This window comes from Marmota monax, unplaced genomic scaffold (assembly GCF_021218885.2).
Source record: "Marmota monax isolate L192 unplaced genomic scaffold, Marmota_monax_Labrador192_F-V1.1 WCK01_AAM20220418_F8-fsc00051, whole genome shotgun sequence".
Classification (NCBI taxonomy): domain Eukaryota; kingdom Metazoa; phylum Chordata; class Mammalia; order Rodentia; family Sciuridae; genus Marmota; species Marmota monax.
In genome coordinates this window covers 14,351,142-14,376,185 of record NW_026695202.1, presented here as the reverse complement: position 1 = coordinate 14,376,185, position 25,044 = coordinate 14,351,142, and the positions used below count along the sequence as shown (strand labels likewise).

Here is a 25,044-nt window from a genome sequence, read left to right as displayed (position 1 = left end):
ACAGTCCACGTTACTGGCATTTCTTAATTCTCAAGGTCTTCTTTCCAGCTTCAGGTTCACCTTCACACTTGACACATCACCCTCTCGGGAGCAGCCCACAAGGACTCTGACTTTGCTACACTTTGCATGGCCTCCCAGGCCTTACTTCAAAATCTCAATGGAAGCTTCGTGACCCCTTAACTTTAGCATGGTGCATTCCTGTAGACCCAGCAACATGTGGATGATGCCAAGATCACTCAGGCAATACCTGGGCCCCTGGAATTGTGGCTGCAGCAGCCTCTGAGTGCCTGCACAGCTTAGCCTGGTAAAACATCTTCCAAGGCTCCCCTGTGTGAGTAGCACACACCCCTGATCTCTTCTCAAAGGAATTTTCCTCCTCTAGACCCTTGAGCCTGCAATGAGTGTGGTCCTGTGAATTCCTGTGATGCCCTTACACCATCTTTTCTCATCTGAGACAAAAAATCAAAGTACTTAGCATGTCTTTAGGGGCTATAATCTCTTCAATAAGCACCTTCCTTGGCCCCAGTTTTACATGTACTTTTCTGGCCAAACTACAAATTTTTAAAATTCTTTAACCCTGTTTATTGCTCCCATTTCTCCTAGTAAACCTGGCTAAAGCTGCCAGCAATGTTCATGACACAGATTGAATGCTGTGCTGCCTTGAAATTTTCTCCACCAGATTAACTAGTCCATCACCTTTAAACTCAGCCTCACAGGAAAGTCTCAGGCCATGAGCCAAATGTAGCCAAGTTCTTTGACACATGAGTGGCCTCTAGTCCCATTTCCCATAGAGTCCTCATTTTCCTCTGAAACTTCATGCTCACTGTCTGCATTCCTAAGGCCAATCCTGTTAACTGAGCTCCCATCAGAATCACCCATTAAGCTCCACTTACAACATTCTAAGGCTTTTCAACTTGCATCTCTAACCTTTTCAAAATTCCCCCTGCCAACCAGTCCAAAGTCTTCAAAAATCATGTGTCGGGTTAGTCACAACAATGGCCCCATTTCCAGTATTAATTTCTGTTGTAGTCAATTTTTGTGTTCCTGCGACCAAAATACCCAACAAGTACAACTTGGAGGAGGAAAAGTTTACTTGGGGCTCATGTTTTCAGAGGTCTCAGTCCATAATCAGCTGACTTCTTGGCTTTGGACCCAAGGTGAGGCAGCACATCATAGAGGAAGGGTAGGGCAGAGAAAAGGGGCTCAGCTTGTAGTGGTGTCAGGAAGCAGGAGAGACAGGGAAGGGGCCACAGGGCAGATGCATACTTCCAGGGCACCCACACACACACCCTTCCTCCTCGAGCCACACCCCACCCGCCTACAGCTACCATGCAGTCTTTCCATTCACCCTGGGATGGAATGATTATGCTACAGCTCTCACAATCCAATCATTTCACCTCTGAACATTTCTGAATGAACAGGAGCTTTTGGGGCACATGTCATATCCAAACCATGACAAATATTATTAACAGGCTTGTGGAACATACTTTATATCAGTTTTCAAATTGGCTACACTACAATAGCTTGGGAAGGCTGATTGACAGGATGAGTAGTGATCCCAGTAAAGGCTAGATCTAGGTAGGCTGTTGTCTGTAAGGAAAACACGGTGGGTCAAATCAAAGCATAAAACCTCAAATCCACAAGGTGGGAAAACGTGATCCAAGCTAAAGAACAGCAGTCTACTACCAGGGAGGGCATGGGAATCAGCAGTTGCAAACATCTAAGAGAAGTCTTCCCCATGGTCTTTGGAGAGAGCCATCTTCTTGGTGTGCCAGAGGCCTGTTCTGATCATCTTGGGTAGCAAAACTTCTGTGCAGTGTCTTCTCTTGAGAGTTTTCTGAAGAACCTCAAGGTAAGACCTTTAAATGGTAACTTTACAGTTCTGGAAAATTCATTCCTGGTCTTCCAAAAGAGTAGGGGTAATAAAAACAGTGGCATTTCTGAGTAATTTGCAAATAACTCACCCAGTAAAATGTGCCTGCATATTACTAAATAAAGAAGTTGGAATATCCCACACAAGGAAGACCAAGCCTAATGTGCTAGCCCCTGTGAATGCTGGTGTTGTTTGCAGAAGAGACTGTTTCAGTTCATTCAGAAAATGAGCAGCTGTTACAAGTACCTGCTGACAACCATGAAGTCCACGGGGAAGACTCAAGGGTTCCTCAGCATTAGGGTTACCCAGGGTCATTCTGGTCACAGATGGTCATGAACTAGTCATTTCCTCTGTTACCCTGGGAGTCTCTCAGCAGCATTGTCTAGTAGCACAGCCAGTTTGTCCTCCTGGGTATGTTCACCCAGGGAAGATGTTAGTAGCCCTCTATGTGAGGTGGCCTGGTGGGACCAGGGGCCCAGCCTGGCCCAGGCAGAGCAGCCTCTGGGACCATTTCTCTTAACGATTAGCTCTTTTGTCTTGGGCCTCAGGGTTTCAGTTACAGACAGTAAACCTCTGTGTTCTAGTGTTCCAAAGCCACCCTTTTATTGTTAGCAGTATCACATGCCTAGAGAGACACAGTTGGGCCATCAGAGCCTTGGGCTTGATTCCAAATTCTTGCACATTCAGCCTGGTATTATCTCTCTTCATTTTGTTTTCTGACTTTTGTTTTTATTAGTAGCATTAGATAGAAGATTTTCATACATTCTGAGTAATCTTTTCATTTTCTCGACAGTGTCCTTTGAGTCACAAAAGTGTTAATGTTCTTGAAATCAACTTATTTTTCCTTGGTTGCTTATGTTTGTGTCACTTCTAAAACCCAATCCCTAACTCAGGGTCCCAAAAATTTAAACCTATGTCTTCTTCTAAGAACTTAATAGCATTACGTCTCACAATTAGGTCTTTGGTCCATTTTGAGATGATTTTCAACATGGTGTAAGGGAGATGGGAAAATGTCAGCTTACCTGTGCGGCCAGACAATCATGGCAACGCCATTTGTTGAAAAGACCATTCTTTCCCCCTACTGAATAGTCATGGCATCCTTGTCAAAATCAATTGATCACAAGCATGTGGGCTTATTTTTGGATCCCAATTCTATGCCATTGATCTATATCCGTCTGAGTGCTAATACCCACTCTCTGGATTATTTTGTCGTTATACTAGGTCTTTGAATTAGGAAGTGTGTCCTCCAGCTTTGTATTTGATGCTCAAGATCAGTTTAACTGTTCCTGAACTTCCCTTGAATTTCCATATGAATTTTTGGCTCTGTTCACCTCTACGATAAGTCCTAGCAATAACAATACTAAGTTGGGATTTGTTGTAGAGTGCCCAAAGGATCCGTTCCAGATATGAGCACTTCTGTAGTACCAACATGGTACTCCCTGAGCTTGGCCCTCAGGGAGAGGTAAGAGAGCTGCTCAAAATGCAAGATGGAAGAAGGAGTCCCCAGACCCCATAATTAATGACTAGCAGAAGAAAATAACGGGTGTTTTCAGTTCCCTAGAGAACACAGTGCAAGTGGCACCCTGGGGTGAAAGGATAATCCTAGCTCAAGAGCTGAGGATGGCCCGCTGGTTTCAGTAATGCTGCAGTTGCTCTGAGGCAGGAAGAACATGCCCTGGCTGCTGGGTCCAGGGGACATGTATGCCACCAATGCTCACCATCTTGTTGCGTCCACACTCCAAGCAGGGCCTAACCGTGGTGTTTCATGCAGAAGAGTTGAGGGGGACGTGGAAGTGCTCACTCTGGACTCTTCCTCTGCTCTCTTCCTATTGCTCCACTGGGGTCGTAGGAGCTTTTGCCTCAGGGATTCTGTTTTCAGATCTGAACAGTGTGTGTCCATTGAGGTTCCTGTCAGCTCTAATTCAGTCATGTGCAAAAGAATTATTTGGGACTTCTGTGTGCTTTTCCTGGCAGTTCCAGTGGCTGAATAGACCCCTCCCTGCTGTATTGGGAACCTTTATCCCAAAGAAAGGGCGAGTGTCTTCAGATAAAGGTTCCAGAGGAACAGTTACAGGCTGGATCTTGGGACAGTGGAGGGTTTAGAAAGTCCCACGACTTGAATGGTTTTAGTAAACCTCAGCGACTCAGTGCCCAGCCCCTCAAGCCGTCTGCAAGCTCCCTTGAAGCCTTGGGTTTTCTGCTGTCATTCCACACCTCCCCACCACATCCCTTCACTGTGCCCACCCATGCCCTTCACGGTGCTGACACCAGCAGGCCTTCTTACTTTGAGGTTGAAGCACTTTTTGCTTCCCTCTTGCTTTTCAGCCAACTCCAAACCATCCTGGAGGGGCTCAGTGCTCTGCAGCACTGCCAAGCGTAATTGTGGGCGGTGGACTCAGGCCTGGGACCTTGCTGGGTCAGCAGGCTGGCTTCTGTTTCGTGGGTGCCGGCACAGGTCACAGCCTCCTGGGTAAGGCACAAGGACCTCACTACCCACACCCAGGAGTGGTGCTCGTTTGCTCCCCTGCCCTGAGTCCTGCAGGAACGACTGGGAGGGGTCCACGAGAGTGGTGCCACGCGGGGATTTGCATCCCACGGGGGCCTGTGTTACCTCATCCTTCAAAGGCTGCAAACACAAGGCTAAGAAATGGCCCAGGGAAAGGGCATGGAATTTGCAGCCATTGTAAGCCCAGCAGAGCATGCAGGATACTTGGGCAGCTTTGTGTGTGGACTGTGCAGCCTGACAGTGCTCACAAGCCGAGAGTCCAGGACCCCATGCTCACATCAGCCACAGGTGCTCTTATCCCCAGGCTCTGGATTCTTTAGGAACAGAGCACTTTGGAAACCAGATGTTTTCATTTGGAGGAACATGAGAGGTTTTGTTTGTTTGTTTGTTTCATTATTTACTTTCTCAGACTCCTTGAAAATAAATATTCAGCCATGCCAGGCACAGTGGTGCATGCCTGTAATCACAGCGACTCAGGAGCCTAAGGCAGGAGGCTCAAAGTTCAAGGCCAGCCTCCGAAAGTTAGTGAGGCCCTTTGCAACTTAGCAAGACCCTGTCTGAAAAATTTAAAAATGGCTGGAGGTGTGCCTCAGTGGTTAAGCACCTCTGGGTTCAATCCCTGGTACCTCAAAAACAAAACAAACAAACATAAAATGTTCATTCACATGTTGGGGATTATTTAAATTGGCAATTTCCCATTCCAACTTATTTCCCAACTCACCCCCTTATCTCAGGCATACCCATCTGCAAAAGAAAGGACAAAACTCCCTTTATTTTGCTTTTGAGTCTGCTCAAAATATCATTGGCAAGTGTAAAGTCTGCATTTCAAGTCACCAGTTGAGTCATATTTACTTTGTTTATAATTTTTTTCTTTATTCAACTTTTTCTTAAGGGAAAGCCTTCCAAAGCAGCCTTGTGTGCAGTAGTCCCTGTTTTTCTGCTTCTCTTAAGGCTGTTTTTCTGATTATGCTCACCTAGGCTGGGTGTTTAAATCTTCCCCTTGTACTCTATTGTTTGCTGCTTTTCATCTTTTTTTCCAATCCAAGATACTAATAATTAAATGAATTATTAGTGTCATGGGCACAGATCTGATCACTTAGGCCAATAATTATCAAAAAAAAAAATAATAATAATAATAATCCTGCATTCTGAAGCAAACGCTTGTCCATCTCCTGCGGTTCAGAATTTAATTGACCCTTTGTAGCACTCGGCTTGTGGCCACGCTTGAATTTCAACATGGTAACTCTGGTTTATGGGTGAACTGTTCTAGTGGAATTCTGTACAGTGTGGTTCTTCCTTTCCTGAGCTAAACCTTAGGGAAGAAGGGCTTGTTGAGAAAAGGTCAGGGTCCGGAGCAGAGGGAGGGAGGGAGGGTTGGCAGAAGTGGAGCTGGAAGAAGGGGGATTCAGAAGATGGGGAGGAAGCTGGGGCCGAGCTGACTATGGAAAGAGGGCGTTGCCTCCTGCCTTTCTGGAGCTCCTGCTACGCACATCAGCTTATCATTCTGAGGTGGCAGAAGCTGCCATCATGACCCGCGTTGCTCCCAGGTGGTGTGGAGGTAGTGCCTGGGTTTTGTGCAGCCAGCAGAGGGCAGTTTTCCATTTACTGACCAAGCAGAGTTGGGGTTACAGTCTAAATTTGTAAGGATGCTGCTCTTATCAGGAAGGCCCACCTTGTCGACTTTGGTGAATATGCCTCTGACCGTTGGCCTTGGGGGCCACCTTGCACTGGGGTGGAAGTGAGCAGGGCCACATCTCTGTCTCCTCCCCCAGGAGCACAGGACAGGTGGAACAAAGCAGGGGAACATGGGGCAGCCGTGCACTCCAAACCGAAGAGATCTCTTTGAGGGCTGGGGCTGTAGCTCAGTGGGTATCCCCAGCAGTACAAAAAAAATAAAAATAAAAACTCAGAGCTCTATGTGACAACATCAACAAGTGTGAGCACTTAAGGCACAGCAGGTCATCCCTTGTTGAGCTGCACTCCCCCAGAAGCCTCTCTGAAGGGTGGCATCTGCAGGCCCAAGGCTCCACAGGACCCCAGGGGACATCTGGGAGGAGCCTCCATAATTGCCAAAGCAGGAGATCACCATTGGTACCTTAAACAGGCAGACAGAATTGACTGCTTAAGCAAGCGAGGGCTGCGTTTCCAGCAAGATGCTGAGTGTCCCGAGGGGAAAGCCAGATTTGGCAGTATCAGGATCAGGTCCGTGAGTCTTATATGAGTATGGCCTGTGCCAGCTGCAGAGAGCATGTGGCTCCATCTGGTGACTGACTCACTGTGGGACGCTCTTATGATCTGGCTTTCAGGGCCACTTGTCACTCACTCACCATGAGATGTCTGCCAGATCAGTTCTGATGTTGATGTTGCAGGTGGCTTGGAACTACCGGTCTTTTCCTAGGAATCTGGGGACTTTTTCAAACAAACCCTCAGGAAGTTGTGAAGAGCTGCTGTGGACATCTTTAGACACCCAAGGGGTGTGTTGGGCTGCCCCATCCTGTGCCTCCAGGCCAGGAAGCCCATGTTCATTTGTAGCTGCCCCTCTCCCCAGACAGGCGCTGTCCTGAGGGCCCATCCCTGTCCCCGGAAACTTCCTCTGGGAATGGGTGTGAGCCACCTCACAGACAGCTGGAACCAGTGTCTGACGCACTAGGTCGGCTCTCTGGGGCTAGCGTCCAACCTGGCCAAATGGAACTGGACACTGCCACCTCTGAGCTCCTTCCCACCAAGACAGTCTGGCCCTGTGAGGAAGAGCTTTGGAAGACCCCTGCTCGGGGCCCTGTCAGCCTTAGGAAGCCTCCACCCTGGCCTCTCAGGCCCTCTCTGTCTTCCTTCTCCTCAGAGACAGGCAGGTGCCTTTCCCGAGCCCAGGCCTCTGCCCAGGCCCATCTGTCCTGCAGCAAGGTGGGCAGTGTGGAGAGCTGCCTCCTTTCCTGCCCAGCCCACACCCTCTTCGTGCCAGGTAACCCAGGTGGCCCCAGGGAAGGGATGTACTGGTGGGGGGCTTCTTCCTTGGGTCAAGGTCCTGATCTCTGCAACTCTCTGGGAAAGAGCCCCACCAGGGATGAGGGAGCCCTGGTCACAGTGCCCCTGGGCAACTGTTTGGACCTCCATAGGTCTAGGCCTCTTCCTGCCTGGCCACTTACCTGTGTGCATGTGGCAGAAATAGACTGACTTACCGGTCAGTCCTGACCTTCTTGTTCAGCAACCTCTTGGAGGCCTCGAGAATCTGAGGCCCTGGAAGGGAGGTGCACGCAGGCCCACCTCACCCACTGGCCTCTCCACAGACTCAGAAAACAGCTACGTCCTGAGCTGTGGTGTTCCGGGTCTCCAGGGCAGGACACTACCGAAACGCAATGGCACCAGCTCTGGCACCGGACCTGGCTGCTCAGGTAGCCCCTGACTGTCCACACTTTGCACACCTAGGTGGCCCCTTGACTCTCTGGTATGTGGAGAGGGACATGGGGAGGGAGGGACACAGCCCCAGGGGAGAGTTTCCCAGTTTGGGTCCTTCCAGGCCTGGCTCAGGGTACTGGAGACAAGGCAGGCCTGGACCTAGATGCCAGCAGCCTGAAGGTCGAGTTCCAGCCCAGGGGCACTGGCTTTTTGGATCTGAGGTCGTAGTAGCAGTAGCTGAGTGACTTCAAAGTGCTTCTGTGTGTACAGATCTCAGGCTCTATTTTCGGGGAGTGTGTGGCCTCTCCCGAATGACTCGGTGGGCAGCCCCGCCTCAAACGCTGCCTGAGGGGTGCCAGGCACATCGTGCTCCCTCCCTTGGGACCAGCCCTGCCCAGCAGCCTCTGTTCAGCGTGGGAGAGGGTATCCCCAGCGCTTTTTTGATCCTTGCTGTCAGAGTGGCGGGGGCGTACTCAGGTGCGCAGAGGGTGTAAAAGGCGTGATTCGGAGCCTGTTGGAGCGCAGGACTGTTGAGTCCAGAGAGCTGGGATCTGCTCTCTGAAGGACTCTGCAGTTCTGGTCTCCATGGTATTTCCTTTTCTTGCTCCCCTCTTCCCTTCTGCCTGCTTTCTAAAATCTCCAGCCACAACTCGGGCCTTGGCCATGAGACAGGCGGAGGCTGGGAATCCTTCCCCTCTGCAGAAGACTCTGGCCAGATGCCCCTGGGCTTGAGCTCGACCCACTGTCCCTGATTTCACCCTTTCGGGCCTTGCAAGGAGAGGAGGGAGTGGGGCAGGGGAGGTTCCCCCGCCCTGGGAGGGCCATGGGACAGAGTTGCCCACACCCAGACCCACCCCAACCCCAGGTAGACTCATTCTGTGGCAGTCCCCGGCCCCACCACTTCCTTGCCATAGGAGAGAATTTTGGCTTTTTCCAGATGCCTCCAGTGCCCCCATCAAGCAGAAGGCCCGCTTCAAGATCAGAGATGCCAAATGCCACCTCCGGCCCCGTAGCCGGGAGCGAGCAAAGGAGACCCCACGGCAACCACTGCTGGGTGAGTAGGTGACCCAGGGGTGGTGGAGGAACCCCCAAGCCTGGGACTGGGGCCCAGAGTCCAGCAGGGTGGATTTCTAAGCATCCCATCTGTGGCCCTCCACCTTGCCGCCCCCACCCCTGGCCCCTTACATTGAGTGGGAAATACCCAGCATCCTGAGGGCCACTGTCTCTGCCACACCAGGGTTAAGTGACACATGCACCCAGCAAGGCCTTTCTACGTAGCCTGGTTGTTCCTAATTGAAGGAGCTGCAGGTTTTACTCAGTAGTTCTTTCTCGAGAGAGTGTGACCAAGAAGGACTTCCAGGTTGAGGGCTAGCAGAGAACAAGCTTTCCAAGAAGGGCCCAGCCGGGAGCTTCCAGCTCTAGTTCCACGAGACTCCTTCTGAAACTGGTCTAAATGCTCTGCATCGACAGGCCTGACTGGGGCACTGGCCACACCCTCAGCGGCCTGAACAGGTGCAGCAGCTTGGCCTGTGCAAGAGGGGCGCCTCTTCTGGCGGCGCTGTGGTAGCTCGGAGGGCTGGTTCCTGCATGAGGCCCCAGCAGCCTGGCCTGCTGCAGCTCCGCTCCCCGTCTGTCCCTGCTATTGGGCACGGAGGGCCCTGCAAGGGGCAATCCAGTGCAGGCTGTGCACAGGGCTGGGATTGCCATAGTGTTCCCATCCTTGTCAGAAAACTGCCACGTGACGTTCCTGACCCTCAAGTGCGACTCCTCCAAGAAGAGACGCCGCGGCCGCAAGTCCCCATCCAAGGAGGTGTCCCATGTCACTGCAGAGTTTGAGGTGGAGATAAAGATGGAAGAGGCCTCAGGTGGGTGAAGAGTTCTCTGATGGCTGCAAGGACCTGAGGAGCAGCTGCAGGGCAGGATGGGGGTCCTCCACCCCCAGGCCAGGACCACAGGTAGCAGAGGCTGGTGAGAGGCTGGCAGGGGGAAGGCCCTGTCCAGCATGGAAGAGGCGGCTCAGAGAGCCCCGGAGACAGACGGCCACACTCCCACCCTCCTGCCCTGGCTGGGGCTGGAAGGGGAAATGTGTGCAGCCCCCAGAATGGTCACGCCACGGACTGACTCCCAGCTTCCTGAGAGGCTGGTGGTGCTGGCTGCTTCACACCAGCATGTTCCTCTTGGTGTTGGACTGAGGCCAAGGAGGTGAGAGTGGTCAGCAAATGTATTCAGTGTATGCCTGACCTGGGCGTAGACACCATGGAAAAAGAGACCAGCCATGGCCCCTGCCCTGGCAATGCTCCCAGCTGCAGGGAGGCAGACAGGCCTATTAGCTGCCCAGAGCCAGGTGACACCCTGAGTAGTGGGGGTATGGGAACAAGCAGGGTGTGGAGCTAAGGTGACTCCCAAGTGCAGGGCTCAGGAAGGCTTTCAGGAAAGGTGACATTTGAATTTGAATCAGTTTGAAATCAAAGTTTACATGCATACTTGTGATCCCAGTGACTCAGGAGGCTGAGGTAGGAGGATTACAATTTGAGGCCAGCCTCAGCAACTTAGCAAGACCCTTAGCAACTTAATGAGACTGTGTCTCAAAATCCAAAATAAAAAGGACTGGCTCAATAGTAAAGCACCGCTGGGTTCAATCCCCAGTACCAAAAAAAAAAAAAAAAAAGTTAATAGGGTAGAAGAGGTGGCAAGGAAAGGCATTCAGGCAGAGGGAATAGAACGGACAAAGGCAGAGAGGTCGGAGGGTAGGGTGTAAGAGGAGGGCAGGGCAGCTGGAGGTGACACTAACAGTGTTGGGGCATTGGGGCTGAGGCTGGCAAGGTGGGCGGAGCCAGACCTCGGGGCATCCTGGATTCAAGACAGAGAGTTGGACACTGCTCTGGGCTCAGTCACAGTCCTCAAGAGTGTCTGAGCTCCCACGCAGTGAGTGGTGCCCTGGATGACATGTGGCAGCGGACACAGGCCTGGTCTGTACTCATATCTGCGTCGGGCCTTGGGCAGATCCTCAGTCTCCCCAACTGCCTGTGGGGACTCGCCCCAGGGCTGCTGTGCAGATGGCTGAGGGGTCCGACCGGCCCACCCGGGGCAGGGTCTGGCACAGGGAGCCTTCTGGAGAAGGTGGAGGCTCACCTGGCCGCGTTACTCTCTCACATGGTCTCTCCCACCAGACACCTGCGAAGCTGATTGCGTGCGGAAGCGAGCCGAGCAGAGCCTGCAGGCCGCCATCAAAACCCTGCGCAAGTCCATCAACCGACAGCAGTTCTACGTGCAGATCTCAGGCACTGAGTACGAGGTGGCCCAGCGCTCAGCCAAGGCCCTGGAGGGGCTAGGGACGTGTGGCACTGGCCAGGTGCTCCAGGACAGCAAATGTGGTGAGTCCCTGCCCGTGGCCACTCAGCCACCAACTTCCTTGTATGTGCAGCCCAAGCGAACCCCAGTGAACACACGGGAGACAGACTCGTGGGGGGACAGGATGCAGAGGCCTGCCCTGGAGAACCGTGGCCCTCGCATCATCTCTGTCATTTAAAGTGCACTCCCTGGTGCAGGGCCCTAAGCCTGCCATCCTCACCACAGTCCTGAAGGACACAGCACAGACGGGGACAGAACATGACGCAAGGCCATGCTGCAGTGACCAGAAAGGCGTCTTAAAGGCTTCCCAGAGAAGGGTGAACTGAGGCCCCTGGGCTGACAAGAAGCCAGGAAGCTGAGTCAGGGTCAGGGAGGGCGGAGTGTGATGGCCACAGTGCCCAGCACCACTAAGGGGTGGTCTGCAGGGAATGGGGAGGCCAGCCCCTAGCCCCTGTGGGCTTTGTCGGGGAGCCTGGAGGCCAGCCAGCCAGGGCAGGTGACCACACCTTGGGGGTGGCTTGTGACGAGGGGTGAAGTCAGAGACGGCACTGGGGACCAAGCCGGGGCAAGCAGGAGTTGTACTGTTCTCGTGGGGAAGTAGGCTGTGAGCAAATCAGCCCACCCACAGGCACATGAGGCAGCCATAGACACAGTTCTGGGTTCTGCTGGGATGCCCTAGGCGAGGGACATCCGGGTCCACTCTCTGTGACAGGAAGGCTGATTGGAAGGAGGGTGGATGGGGGAGAGAGGAGGCCATGTAGGGGTGGGGGTCCTGGAACCAGGGCAGGGCAAATGAAGAGTCAGACAATTCCAGGAGTGCTCTGGCGAGTGGGGTTGGGCAGAGAGACTTCCGGGGTGACTCCAGGGCACGGCCACTCAGGTACTCACTGTAGATTTGGGATACTTACAGAGGGCAGTTGGGGAGGTAGAGAGTTCCCGCTACAGGGTGCCCTTGAGCCGTCCAGAGGCCTGGCCTGTACTCATATCTGCTTCATGGCCTTGGGCAGATCAGGCCTCTCAGATCCTCAGTCTCCCCATCTGCAGGTGGGGAGGGGTCCGATAGGCCCACCTGGGGCAGGGTGAGTAGATAATCGGACCACAGATCTGAAGCCCAGAGAGCAGGCTGGGCCAGGGTGCTGCTGGGAAGCGGGTGGCAGGTGTGCAGCTGTCGCAGGGACGTTGACCCAGACTGCAGTGGGCAGAACTGCTCTGACATGGGACACAGACCAGGGGCTCGGTGACATCACTCTCTTATTTGGAACAACTTACTTGGAAATCATTTCCAGCTTTCAGAAAGCAGAACAGAAACTTCCATTTTCCCTCACCCAAGTCCCCAACTGGGAACATTTTTCAGCATTTGCGGGAGGGTGGGGTGTAGGGTTCCCCATCCAGCTCATGCTCCCCATTGCAACTCCGCCATCCTTCCAACAGCGTCCCTCTTCTCTCTCTGGTCCGAGCTCCTACCAGGAATGAGTGTCACTCTCCTGTTGCGCTTCTTCAGGCCCCTGAGCTCTGGGGCAGCCCCCTTGCTGGCCTCTCTGGGCCCAGGCACACCCTCGTTCAGTATGCCCACCGGCTGTTCCTCACCAGCTGGAGGCCTGTGTCTGCAGGACAACCACAGTCCCGAGGCCAGCTGTCCTGCCTGTCAGCAGGTACAGAGAGGCCTCAGCTCCTCTCTGGTGGCTGAGGAGTGTTTTCTGGGGACAGATGCTGAGTTGATTCCTGATGCTCCTTTGACTCCACCACCCCAGCTTCCTATGACCCCCAGCAAATCTCCCACCTGGTGGTGGCTGCCGCTGGGCTGTCCTGTCTGCGTTTCAGAGTTAGAGTCTCCTGTAAGGAAGAGCTCTGCCCTGCCCTGTCTGTGTGTCTGTCAGCAGGGGCCCAGAGAGTCCCCTAGTCCACACTGAGTTGTAATCCCTTCCAGCACCACTTAGGTCAGTGCTAATGCTCAGACTGTCCCCATTATGCACTGAGCACCCCTAAACTGGCCCCCGTGTCCTTCTGACTGGCCCCTGTCGCTCTGTGAGGCCTCCTGTCCTTTTTCGTGTCACAAGATGTGTGGGACTTCATTTGTACCTCCCTGCCTGAGCCTGGAAGCAGCCAAATCCCCAGCTCCTGTGAGAGGAGAGGGCCATGCAGAGACCAGCCCCTGGAGCGCTCATTGCTGAGGGAGCAGCATTGCCACAGGCCCTCCCATGAGGGCTCTGGAAAGTGTAGGCATGTCGCACCGGCTCCTCCCCAGGTGTGTGTCTGAGAGAACACCTCACGCTGTGCAGTCCGCCCGTTGAAGCCCCGGGCTCTCTCCGTCCCTCACAGCCTGTGTGGGAACACCTTCTCAGCTGTGGAGACATGGCTTCCTTTCCCCTTAACTTACCTGCCTCAGTTTCCTTATTTCCTCACATTTTCCTGCTGGCCCAACACCGCCCATCCCGTAGACTGTCCCTTCAGCCTCTGTCCAGGCCCCTGGCCCATGCCCGTGTGCAGTTTTCAAGGCTCCACTGCCCATCCTTGGGGCCAGATCCTCCTGCAGCAGGAAAAGGAGAGACCGGGAGCTTGGTTTGGGGTGAAGTGGCTTGGGTGTCCAGCTGAAGAGCCCCAGGAGGCAGCTGGTGACAGGTTAAGTGGGTGGAGGACAGGACGTGGAGGGGAGAAAGAGCAGGGCTGCAGGGGCCTGTGGAGCACTGTGGAGGGGCCACCTCGGGGAGAGGAGACCAGGGCCTCAAGGGTCCTCGTACATGGCTGCCACCCAGATCCTGTCCCCAGCTCCTCTGGGATGAGGCTGGGCCCCGCTGGGCCATTCCAGTCTGCTAGGGGAGAGGCGGCCCCAGCCCTCTGCCGCTGTCCCCCAGCAGCCTCTCCACTCTGCCTCTGCAGTGACCTGTGGGCCTGGCACCTACTTCAGCGGCGAGCAGGGCCAGTGTGTGCTGTGTGTGTCGGGGACCTACCAGGACATGGAAGGCCAGCTCAGCTGCGCGCCATGTCCCAGCAGTGACGGGCTTGGTCTGGCTGGTGCCCACAACGTATCTGAATGTGGAGGCAAGTGCAGGAGGGTGGGGTGTAGGGTTCCCCATCCAGCTCATGCACCCCATTGCAACTCCGCCATCCTTCCAACAGCGTCCCTCTTCTCTCTCTGGTCCGAGCTCCTGGTGGAAGGGGGGCTGGTGGGGAGGGGCACAGGCAGGGCCCTCCTGCCTCCCGAGGCTCCCAAAGCAAAGGTGGCTGCCATGTGCGGCCACAGAGCCTGGCATTGGCTGCATTCATTGCCATCCCAAAGTGGCTCAGTTTCCACACAGGTACCCCCACGAAGGACGTGGGGCTATGAGGGGTCCGCTCCTGGAGGCCCCTGGAGTCCTGAGCTCTGCATGCCACATCACTGCACCGTGTAGCCCACAGAGCACGCCAGTGTGCAGACACGTTGTCCTCACAGACGAGGTGTGGTCATAAAGGGACAACCTAAGTGCTTTATGGTTGACCCAGCACTGGGCCTCCTGGGGACAGTCATCAACAAGTCACCAAGTGAACCACGTACTTTTGTGAGCAGGGACTTTGCACAAAGAGTGCTAAACCTTACCCTAAGCTGATTGAGATGGCACTTTTTACTTAGCCTGTGCCGTTGGTTTGTGGAGATGGTCTCCATTGGCTACCCCCACTTGGCCCCGTTTATGCAACAAGTCAGTCTCCCTGTTGGTCTCTCCCGGGGCTCAGCTGGAGGGTATGCAGGAAAAGCATGCACATGACAAGGCAGTGCCGTGAGGGTGGGCGAGTGGACACTCAGGTGAGTGGAGACCTCTGCCTTCTCTCAGGGTCAGAACAGCCCAAGTCCTAGCCCAAGGCTCTGCAGGCTGCCAGCTGCTCTGGCCCACTGCCCCTCCAGAAGGGTGGTGCCCCCACCTGGCGGGTAGTGACTTAGAGCACAAGGTGGCCACAGGTGGGAGACTCATCACTTGGTTAGGACCTGGGCCAGGAGGACACATGAGACATGAGGCCTGCCCCCTGGGGAGAGGCCTTTGAAAGAAACCCCCTCACCTGGGGTTCCCACTTCCCAGCTCAGCAGGGTCACTGCCCTTTTGCCCCCAGCCCTTCCTGCTGTGGGAGAAGCAAAGGTGGCCTGGCAGGCCACACCGGAACGCTGCCAGCATCCAGACCAAGCCTCCCACCACCAGGGCTGTCTTGCTGTCCCCTACCCCACCCCAGGTGCCTTCTCCTGGGGTAAGCGAGACTAAGATCAGGGCCTTGGGCCACTCATGGCCCAGCCCCAGTAGCGCCCTCCCACCTGAGCCTTGACCTCTGACTTCCAGGCCAGTGCTCTCCAGGCTTCTTCTCAGCAGACGGCTTCCAGCCCTGCCAGGCCTGCCCCATGGGCACGTACCAGCCTGAGCCTGGGCGCACCGGCTGCTTCCCCTGTGGAGGGGGGCTGCTCACCAAGCTGGAGGGCGCCACCTCCTTCCAGGACTGCGAGGCCAAAGGTGAGCAGGCCCTACCGCCCCCAGCTGCACTGCTCAGGGACACTTTCCCCAGAAGCCCTCATCTCCTTGGCATGGCCGAATCAGAGGAGTAGCCTGGAGACACCAGGCATGGACATGGTGACGAGCACTGTGCCATGATTAGGACAGGTTGCGAGCCTGCTGAGCACCAGCACCTCAGGCACTGGGAGGCTTCTGGGAACCTCTGAGCCATGTCTGGAAGGAAGATGGGAGGACCAGGAGGTGGCAGGGGCTGGACCAGAGCAGACACCTTCACCAGCCCCTTCAGGGCCATCCTGCTGGGTGTCCGCCACTCCCCTCCTTTGTCCAGCCTGCCTGTCCCCCCAGCAGATGAGCCTGCTTCCTGTTCCTCAAGCCCCCTCATATCTGTCAGGTATCTGTGCTGCCAGCACAGGCCGGTGGCCCGGGGCTCAATCCCAGTCCCACAGAGTCTGCCACATATCCAGATGGTCCCCTCTGGGGACCTGCTGTTCTGAGGAGCAGCTTCTCCCCTGGGCCCTGCCCTCCAGCCTCCCCTTCCTCCCCGTGCCCTCACCTGTGGAATGACAAGGTACAGCCTTGCTCCCTCCCCTTCCTCTTCTGGCTTCTGCCCTGAACCCCTTCAGTCACACTGTTACCCCACGTCTCCCCAAAAGTTGCTCCCTTCACAGTGGCCTACACGTCCCTGTGTTGCTGGAGCCCATGGGTGTCCTCAGTCTGTGTCTGACATGGGCCCCTCCTAAGCCATTCAGTCCTGGCCGTGTCCTCCCACCTGTCCCCTCATGGTAAAGAGGCGGCACTGGGTGGGAGAGGGCCTTGAGCTCTGTCTGAGCTGCACCTCAGGAGCAGGGGAGGCCTGGCCTTGCCACTAGCACCCCTGCCACATGTCTCTGCAGTGCACTGCTCCCCTGGCCACCACTACAACACCACCACACACCGGTGCATCCGCTGTCCTGTGGGCACCTACCAGCCTGAGTTTGGCCAGAACCACTGCATCACCTGTCCAGGCAACACCAGCACGGACTTCGATGGCTCCACCAATGTCACACACTGCAAAAGTAGGTGCCTCTCTTCCCTCTCCAAGGAGCAGGGGTGCTGGGCAGGGCCCAGGAGGTCGGGGAGGCAGGGTGACAGCTGATCTCCCACTGCCTGACTGAGGGTGCTGGTTCCTGTCTACCACCTCTACTGGGGGACAGGGGTGCCTTTGTGAACCCTACGTCCTTCTTGAGCTCAGTGGCAAGGAGGGGAGGCCCTGTCTTAGCCCCCTCTGCAAGCAGTATGGCGGCACCGAAGTTTACCAGTTCCCTCTACTCACCAGCCATAGCCCAAGTCTCGGCCCAAGCCAGGCCCTGCTCTGATTTCTGGGTCCTGGGGAGAAAGAAACCCATGTTAAGGGGCAGCTGCAAGGCGGTTGGGACAGCTGGCAAGTGCCAGCCCTGCAGCCCCAAAGGCTTGTGCCTCTTAGGCCAAGTGGACATCCAGCTGAGGCCTGAGAGCAGCAGGACGCAGGGACCTAGGTGTGGACAGGCATGAAAGGGCCGGAGGAGGGCCATACAGGCTTCGTGGTGCCCAAGAGTCTCAAGTCAGAGAAAAGTGGTCATCTCAGACAGTCTGGGAAAAGAGGGGCTCCGGCCAGCCCCTTGCCCAGTAGGTCTTAGGGGGTAACAAAAAGGACACCATATCATTTTAAGTATTTTAAATTCATTTTTTCAGAGTTTCTGGTTTTCCCCTCTCCTGGTCAGTTTTAGTTCATTGTCCCTCTGGCCATGTTGGGAACTGCCTGAAAGCCGGTGAAGGGGTTAGCTAGAGGGGGCAGTGGTCTCCGTCCAGGCTTCCCAGGCTGAAGAGCAAGGCAGAGGAGGAGCTTTGCAGAGGCAGGGCTTAAACATCCTCATAGGTGAACACGGTGAAGCCGGGAGAGAGGGAAGCTTCTAGAACGCTGGTAGGGAAATGAAATGTTCCCCAGAAGTTTTGAAGTGAGAAAAATTTTTAAATGAGAATGCAAAGGAATTTTATAAACATTTAATATTTACTTTCAATTCTTTTTACAGAGCTAAGGCCATTTCCTTATTAATTAAAGGCTAGGAACAATTTGGCTCATAAAAATGTCAGGTTCAGCTTCTTCAAGGATGTACAGTTTAATTAAAAAGGAGACAGAAGGAACACGATTCCTTTCCTCCCTTTGTGGACCGCTTGCTCCTCCTGCTCTGTGAAAAGGGAGACCGTGTGGCACTGGCATGCTCAGTGAGGCTCACCAGGTGAATAACCAGAGAGAGGTGCCCGGGGGCCTCACTGTACATTCACACCAGACCTGGCTGGGCCAGCCAGGGGGGCTGCCAGTCTCCAGGGACACAAAACGGCCCGTCTGAGTGGCCAGTGACATGATCAGGCCCAGACACAGAAACAGGATGGGCCTGGCCAGGCAGGTCCGCCCCCTAGGTATCTGCTCGGGCTCAGAGAACCTACAAGAGCAACTGGGGACCTGCCCTCTAGCTGAGGGGATAGCCCAGGCAGGGCTCCCACTAGAGGTCATCTCAGGGCCTGGCAGCTGACACAGGAGGACTGGGTGGAGGCTGGGCAGAGGAGGGGACAGAAACACTTGCCTGAGGGCCCAGGAGGCCAAGACACCCAGCAGGCCAAGCCTGACCAGGCCCTGTGGCCATGGTGCCCACAGACCAGCACTGTGGTGGTGAGCTTGGTGACTACACGGGCTACATAGAGTCCCCCAACTACCCTGGAGACTACCCGGCCAATGCTGAGTGTGTGTGGCACATCGCACCGCCCCCCAAGCGCAGGATCCTCATTGTGGTCCCCGAGATCTTCCTGCCCATCGAGGATGAGTGCGGTGATGTCCTGGTCATGAGGAAGAGTGGTAGGTACTGGCCTCGGGATGGGGATGGCAGGGCCACACAGCCTCAGTCCACGTTCATGCCCACCTTAGTACAGCCTCACCAGGAACAGGAAGGAGGGCCCAGGCTCTGAGAGCAGGTCACTTGGGGTTCCGGGAGGCAGGTGGGGACCCACTGGGATCTGGCCGCCAGAGCTGAGCTGTGCAGAGCTCTGTGAGAAGGCCGTAGGGCCAGGGAGAAAGGCCAGGAACCACACAGGCCCAGAGCACGCCCTCGTTCAGGCCTGACTATCTCTGGTCATAGAGGCAGGCCACAAGAGGCGAAGGAGGATGCAGGAGGGAGCCGAGGGGTTTGCTCAGTGCCACGTTCTGTGTGAGCTTTAGCACCATGCACACACTGCCTGCGTCTGCCAGGAGTCTGACCGCCCTAATATGCAAGTGGGGCTGTGGCTAGAAAGGGCAAGGGGCCTGCCCAGGGTCCCTGAGCAGGTCAGAACCCAGCCAGGAACCACCTGCCCCACCCATTCCCATCACCAGCCCCAGGGCCCCCACCCACATCCTTCTTTCCACTGTCCACCCACAGGGCTGAGCTCCAGGGGCAGCCTCTCCTGTATCAGGGGCACCTCAGGAAGAATACCCAGGGAGCAGTGAGGAGGTGGGCACCCCAGGGGACAGCAGGTCCACCCCTCCTTGTTCACTCACAGGAGCCCCTGGCTCCTCTCCCACGGCCTGCCTGAGTGCACCCCCCATTCCTGACTGCTGGGCACAGGCGTGAGCTCTGTCATGGGGGAGCAATTGGCTGGAGGAAGACGGAGCCCCAGCACAGGGGGCTGCACGCAGGGGTCCACCAGAACTCCAGGGGCAGAGGGCAGCGAAGGGCAGAGGGAACCAGACGAATCTAGAGGGTGCATTTGGGCAATGGGCACTAGGGCCCTGGCAGCCAGCTGGGTTGGGGAGGTAAGCAACCTGTAGCAGGAGGAAGGGTCAGTGCGGAGCATGGCTCGGGGCACCTCAGTGAGGGCGTCTCCCCCAGCCTCGCCCACATCCATCACCACCTACGAGACCTGCCAGACCTATGAGAGGCCTATCGCCTTCACCTCCCGCTCCCGGAAGCTCTGGATCCAGTTCAAGTCCAACGAAGGCAACAGTGGCAAAGGGTTCCAAGTGCCCTACGTCACCTACGATGGTAAGGCACCGCTCATCATGGCCCGCTGGGTGCCAGGAGTGGAGACAGCCTCACGCCCCAGCCTGTGGCAGGGCACAGACCCAGGACCAGCATGCCCCAGGGGCCCCCGCTGCAGACAGGCCTCAGGGTGTGGGGGTGCAGATGAGGACACTGTGTCTGCAGGCGGAGGTGGAGGCACTGCCCACGGGAGGACACGGCTAACCAGGGCAGCCAGGCGGCCCCGACGCGAAGGCCAGGGGCAGCATCCAGCACTCGCCGACAACCCGAGGCTGGAGCCAGGGAGGGCAGAGGCGGGGATGTGAGGGTCTCAAGTTCCGGCCTTCCCCTCCCTTGCTGACCCGCTTCCCAGAGGACTACCAGCAGCTGATAGAAGACATCGTGCGCGACGGGCGGCTGTACGCCTCGGAGAATCACCAGGAAATTCTGAAAGTGAGTTTATTGGAAGGGAATCCACATGATTCTGGGAGAGTGGCCTGGGCCGTCCCTGCCCCCACCCTGGCCCCTGGAGAAGTGAGACAGAGGGTGTGGCAGGGGAGGAGGCGGAGGGCCTGGGTCTGGTATGTCTGTCCCCTCAGACCAAGAGGCTAAACCAAGCTGGCTCCTGAGGAGATGGGGACCAGGACCAGGGGAAGAGGCTTTGAGCAGGTTCCTTGCCTGGCAGCCTCAGCTCTGCCTTCCTCGTCTGGGAGAGGAGGGTAGTTGGACAGGGTGATATCATAGAATCTGGAACCCACTCATGCTGCTGTCACTCCTGTCATTGGGACGGAACCCCTCCATGTCCTCTGTGGCCTCGAGAGGCAGAGCCACATTCTCACAGAGGGGAGGCTGCAGCTGTCTCAGTAGGCACTGGCCAGAGGCCCAGGGACCCAGTTCTTCCGGAGTAAGGCCAGACCTGGGGATCTGCTTGGGCTGGTGTCAAGGACAAGAGTGGGGCTGGGGCCACATCCACCTGGCTGACCCTCGTCAGGTATCACTTGACTGAGATAGAGAGTGGTCTGCATAGTTGGGTAGTCACCTCGAGACTTCCAGGCCCTTGCCTGGTGACCCTCGAGCTCATAGTAGGTGCTTTGTCAGTCATGTAGCTTGCTTTTAGCTGCTGCTCTCAGGCTCCTAATGTCCTCCTCAGGCCACCTCTCTGTCTAGACAGAAACCAGAGAGCCACCCTGGCCCCTCCACAACCTGTCTGGCCGATAGCACCCAACTCACTCCTCACCCTGCTGTAGCCCAGCTGCCACCTCAGCACCCCTGCAGCTGGGAGCACCCTTCCAGAACTCAGAGTGTCCTGACACTGCTCTTAGGACATGGGGGCCCACCCCTCAGGACCACCTGCCTGTTCTCGCTGCACTCTCTGCCCAGGGCTTCCCAAGTTGATCTCCCCTGCCTCTCCTCAGTGAATGTCCACCGTCCCTCTGCTCTGTGCCGAGGTGCCTGTCCTCTGGGCAGCCTTCCTGGACCTCCCTGATTGGACCCCACATGTGTCACAGACCCTCAGAGTCCCACGTGCCACTCCTTCACAGCCCCTGTGAGGACTGCACCTTGGATCTGTTTCATGACTATGTGGTCCCGGGCTCCCTGTGAGAGGGGCTGCAGGGCTTCATGCCCCACAGCTGGTGCCCAGCATGAAGCCCTGAGGCAGAGGAGCAACGCCAGGGGTGCTGTTCCTCAAGGGCAGCAATGCACATAGGAAGGACCTGTGGTGCGTGTGTGTGAGCGAGGTGCCGTGTGCGTGGCAAGTTGTGTGCACGTGTGTACGTGTGGTTGTGTGAGAAGGGTTAGAGTGTGTCTGAACAGGTCAAACCCAGCAGCAAGCGTGGCCAGAGGCAGTAAGCTGACGACCTTCCAGGCCCAGAAGCGGGAGGTCACCATTTGTGGAGGCCTTGCAGAAAAAACCAGGCTACAGGCCTCTGCCAAGAGCCCACCGCTGGGCCTGCCCTCCAGAATACCCCAGCCAAGTCTCAGTCCACCCCTCAGTGCTTCCTTCTGGGTGGCCCATGATGGCATCAGGTGGTAGATTGTGCATGCTCCTCCAGAGGCCACTCAGGGAGGAGGAGCCAGGTGCCACCTGCACCCACACTGGAGAGCTGTCCTGAGCCCTTCTGTAGCCAGGCTCTGCTGGGGGCCACACTCTACGTCTTCACTGCAGCCCTCAGAGTGGGGGTCCTGACCCTGCTGTCCAGGGGCCTCCTCGAGATGTAGAGCTGCCGAGGGCTTTCCAGGGTCGAGGAGCTAGTGACCAGGGAACTGCAAGCTCAAGGTGCAGCTGTGGCTGCGAAGCCTTGCTGGGTCCTCAGCACGCTCTGGTTTTCAGAGTGTTATATTACCAACAGATGCTCTTAATAAAAGCATTCACGCCAGTAGGCTGCTAAAAAACCAGCCACATGGGGCTGGGGATGTGGCTCAGAGGTAGAGCACTCGCCTAGCATGCGTTAGGCACTGGGTTTGATCCTCAGCATCACATAAAAAATAAATAAATAAATAAAGATATTGTGTCCACCTATAACTAAAAAGCAAATATTAAAAAAAAACAAAACACAGCTACATGGGGCTGGGGATGTGGCTCAATGACAGAGCACTTGCCCAGTGGGCACTAGGGCCCAGGTTCCCTCTCCAGCACTACAAAAAAACTATTAAAAAATGTAAAAATGATGGGCTGGGGTTGTGGCTCAGCGGTACAGCACTTGCTTAACACGTGCGAGGCCCTGGGTTCTATTCTCAGCACCATATATAAATAAATAAAACAAGGTTATTGTGTCCAACTATAACTAAATAAATATAAAACCAAATGTTAAAAGGAAAGAAAAAAATACAATTACACTGTTAAACCCAAAGGACTATCTGTAGTAAGCGATTTGGGGAATCCCGAAACCCTGCTCCCCATCCCTTCCAGGCCCCCAGTGGAATGCCCTGGCCCCACCTCATGCACCTCATCTCGCCATGTCTTGCAGGACAAGAAGCTGATCAAGGCGCTCTTCGACGTGCTGGCACACCCGCAGAACTACTTCAAGTACACAGCCCAGGAGTCCAAGGAGATGTTCCCCCGGTCCTTCATCAAACTGCTACGTTCCAAAGTGTCCCGATTCCTGCGGCCCTACAAATAACACTCAGAGCTGTCCTGCTCGGGGATGGCCAGGGAGCCAAGGAAGAAGAGCTCCTTCCCTCTGTCGTGGGGCTGAAAGGCAGCTCTGTGGGCCACCCCGTTGCCTGGGGAAGCCCATGATGCGTGCACTTCAGGAAGGCCACCAGCCCCTGGAGGGCCAAGGCTGAGCTGGGCCCCCATGGGACACTGCTTCTAAAGCCTTTTGCCCTTTGCCTCTCATCCCCAGACACCAGTACTGCTTCCCCTGAGCCGGCTCTGGCGCACGCTGCCTGGCCAGGACACGCTGAGGGCACCAGAGAGCATGCGCTTCTGCCTGATGCTGTGGGAGAGAGGAGAGTGGCACCCTCCCGGTGGCTCTGTGAGCTTGGCCCCTGTCACCCACAGGAAGCCAGCAGAGAAGGAAGGACATGTGGAGGCACCATCTCTGAGGTGACAAGCCTGTGTCAGCACTTGTAGGGCTACTACACTGCCAACTCCTCCAGCCAGGATCGCAGGACATGGTGCCATGTCATTGGGCTCTAAGGACTCTGTGACAGATGGAAGAGAGCTGCTGAGGGAGGAGTGGAGGTCTTCACCAGCCCTGCTAGAACGGCTGATGAAGTGCTGTATACATATGTATAAATATAAATACAAATATATCTATATATATACACACACTTCTATTTGTGGGTACTGTAGGGGTGCTCTCTTCAGCAGCTGTAAACACTCAGTGCCACTACTGTCCCCCCCAGCACTCACCTGTGTGGGAGATAGGAGCTGCCGGGCAGGTGCAGCATAGGCTGGCCCTGGACACCTTGTGAATATGAACTTAGGGAACTGAGCTCCCATGCTGGATTGGAGGGTTGGCCCTGTCCCAGTCCCTTCACAGTGACATCATTGCCCTCAGGACACAGTGGAAGGCAGACTCCCCTTGGGCCCCTGAATAAGGGGTGTAAGTATCCAGCCATAAACTTAGGAAGGGGCCTGTGGCCATGACCTTGGGGTCTGAAGTGTGCCTGCATGTCACCAAGAAATAAGGCTGTGAGGCCTGAGGCCTACCCAAGAGGAGGTGGCCCAGAGGCAGAGGCGGCCTGAGGCAGAGGTGGCCTGGGTCACAAGGCCTGGCTTCAGTGCAGCTCCCCCGTGGGCCTGCCGCCTCCCTCTCAGAGTCTCCTCAAGGCTGCCTTCGTCCCACCAGCCAGGAAGCCAGAGCCCAGGATGGAGCCAGCTGAGACCTCACACACCCAGGGTCTGCGAAGCCTCAGACCGCCTGCTGCCAGCAAGAGGACGAGCAGAGGGAATGTTCTATATTATTCAGGTTAACAAACTTTAAAATTCCCAGGAACATGGGAGCATCTTACAATGAACTCCAACTACCGATGCCAAGTGGCCTCAGGTCTCCTGATCCCCAGCCCAGCCTGGCGGGTGAGAGGTGAGCAGTTTGAGAAACACACGTGAAACATAGGACTGTGGACACACAGGCCAGCAAGCAAAGTCTCAAGATCCATGGCTGGTGACAGGCAGCAGGGCATGGCCCCTCCTCCAGGCCACAACAGGGCTTGGGATGCAGGCGTGAGTGGCCCTTACCCTCGCTGCGGAGCTGGGTGCCCAGCTGTACTGACCCTGCTTTCGGCGCCATCTCTCAAGTCCAGCTCGGGTTTGTGGAGAGCAGCAGACAGGTCAGGGTCAACAGCACTGCTGGGGACTGCACCACCCCCGGCTGGCCACCGTCCCTGCAGATCAGCCTTGGTTTCCAGAAAGAAGCCTCCCTCCCTTTGTCAGGCCATCAGTCACCCCCAGAAGTGAGAGACAGATGCCCTAGGAAGGGCACAGAGAAGGGTCTGCCTCTTTATTGGGTTCTCTAGGAAAATGGGACCAACAGCGTGTGCACATGGACATAGTAAAGGGGACTTATTATGGGAGATCAGAGATCATGGAGGTGGCCTCAAAGTTCCCTGAGGTGCTCTCTGCAAGCCAGAGAGCCAAGAGAGCCCTCGGTGGGATGCAGGCTGAGCACAAAGCCTGAGAAGCTGTGAGCAGGGACAGTCCTGGAGTCTGAGGCCCAAGAACCAGGAGCACCAGTGTTGGGGACCAAAGAAGAAGGACACCCAGCTCCAAGAAAGCAAATTGTGCCCTTCCCCCACCTCTTTGTCCTGTTGGAGCCCTGGGACCATCAGAAAATGCCACCCACACTGGACAGGGCCTGATTGGCTCAGCCCTCTGATAACAGGCTGATCTCTTCTGGTCACACCCAACAGTCAGACCACCAAGAGCACTTATGGTTATCTGGAATCAACCTAGCACAGTCAAGTTGCCACATAAAATTAACCACTGCACTTCTTAAA

General features: G+C 55.7%; 1 protein-coding gene across 2 annotated transcripts in view; it reads left to right on the top strand.

The window, feature by feature from the left end:
- Scube1 (signal peptide, CUB domain and EGF like domain containing 1) overlaps positions 1 to 25,044 on the top strand; it is a 134,657-nt gene extending 109,613 nt beyond the window's left edge. For both annotated transcript variants that reach the window (XM_046429592.2, XM_046429591.2), the window contains 12 exons: positions 7,219 to 7,338; positions 7,664 to 7,768; positions 8,710 to 8,826; positions 9,500 to 9,637; positions 10,943 to 11,146; positions 14,001 to 14,162; positions 15,425 to 15,592; positions 16,486 to 16,647; positions 18,264 to 18,461; positions 19,471 to 19,623; positions 19,973 to 20,052; positions 22,569 to 25,044. In XM_046429592.2, coding sequence (XP_046285548.1) covers positions 7,219 to 7,338; positions 7,664 to 7,768; positions 8,710 to 8,826; positions 9,500 to 9,637; positions 10,943 to 11,146; positions 14,001 to 14,162; positions 15,425 to 15,592; positions 16,486 to 16,647; positions 18,264 to 18,461; positions 19,471 to 19,623; positions 19,973 to 20,052; positions 22,569 to 22,721 — 1,760 coding nt within the window. In that variant the 3' untranslated portion in view covers positions 22,722 to 25,044. The remainder of the gene's footprint in view (positions 1 to 7,218; positions 7,339 to 7,663; positions 7,769 to 8,709; positions 8,827 to 9,499; positions 9,638 to 10,942; positions 11,147 to 14,000; positions 14,163 to 15,424; positions 15,593 to 16,485; positions 16,648 to 18,263; positions 18,462 to 19,470; positions 19,624 to 19,972; positions 20,053 to 22,568) is intronic.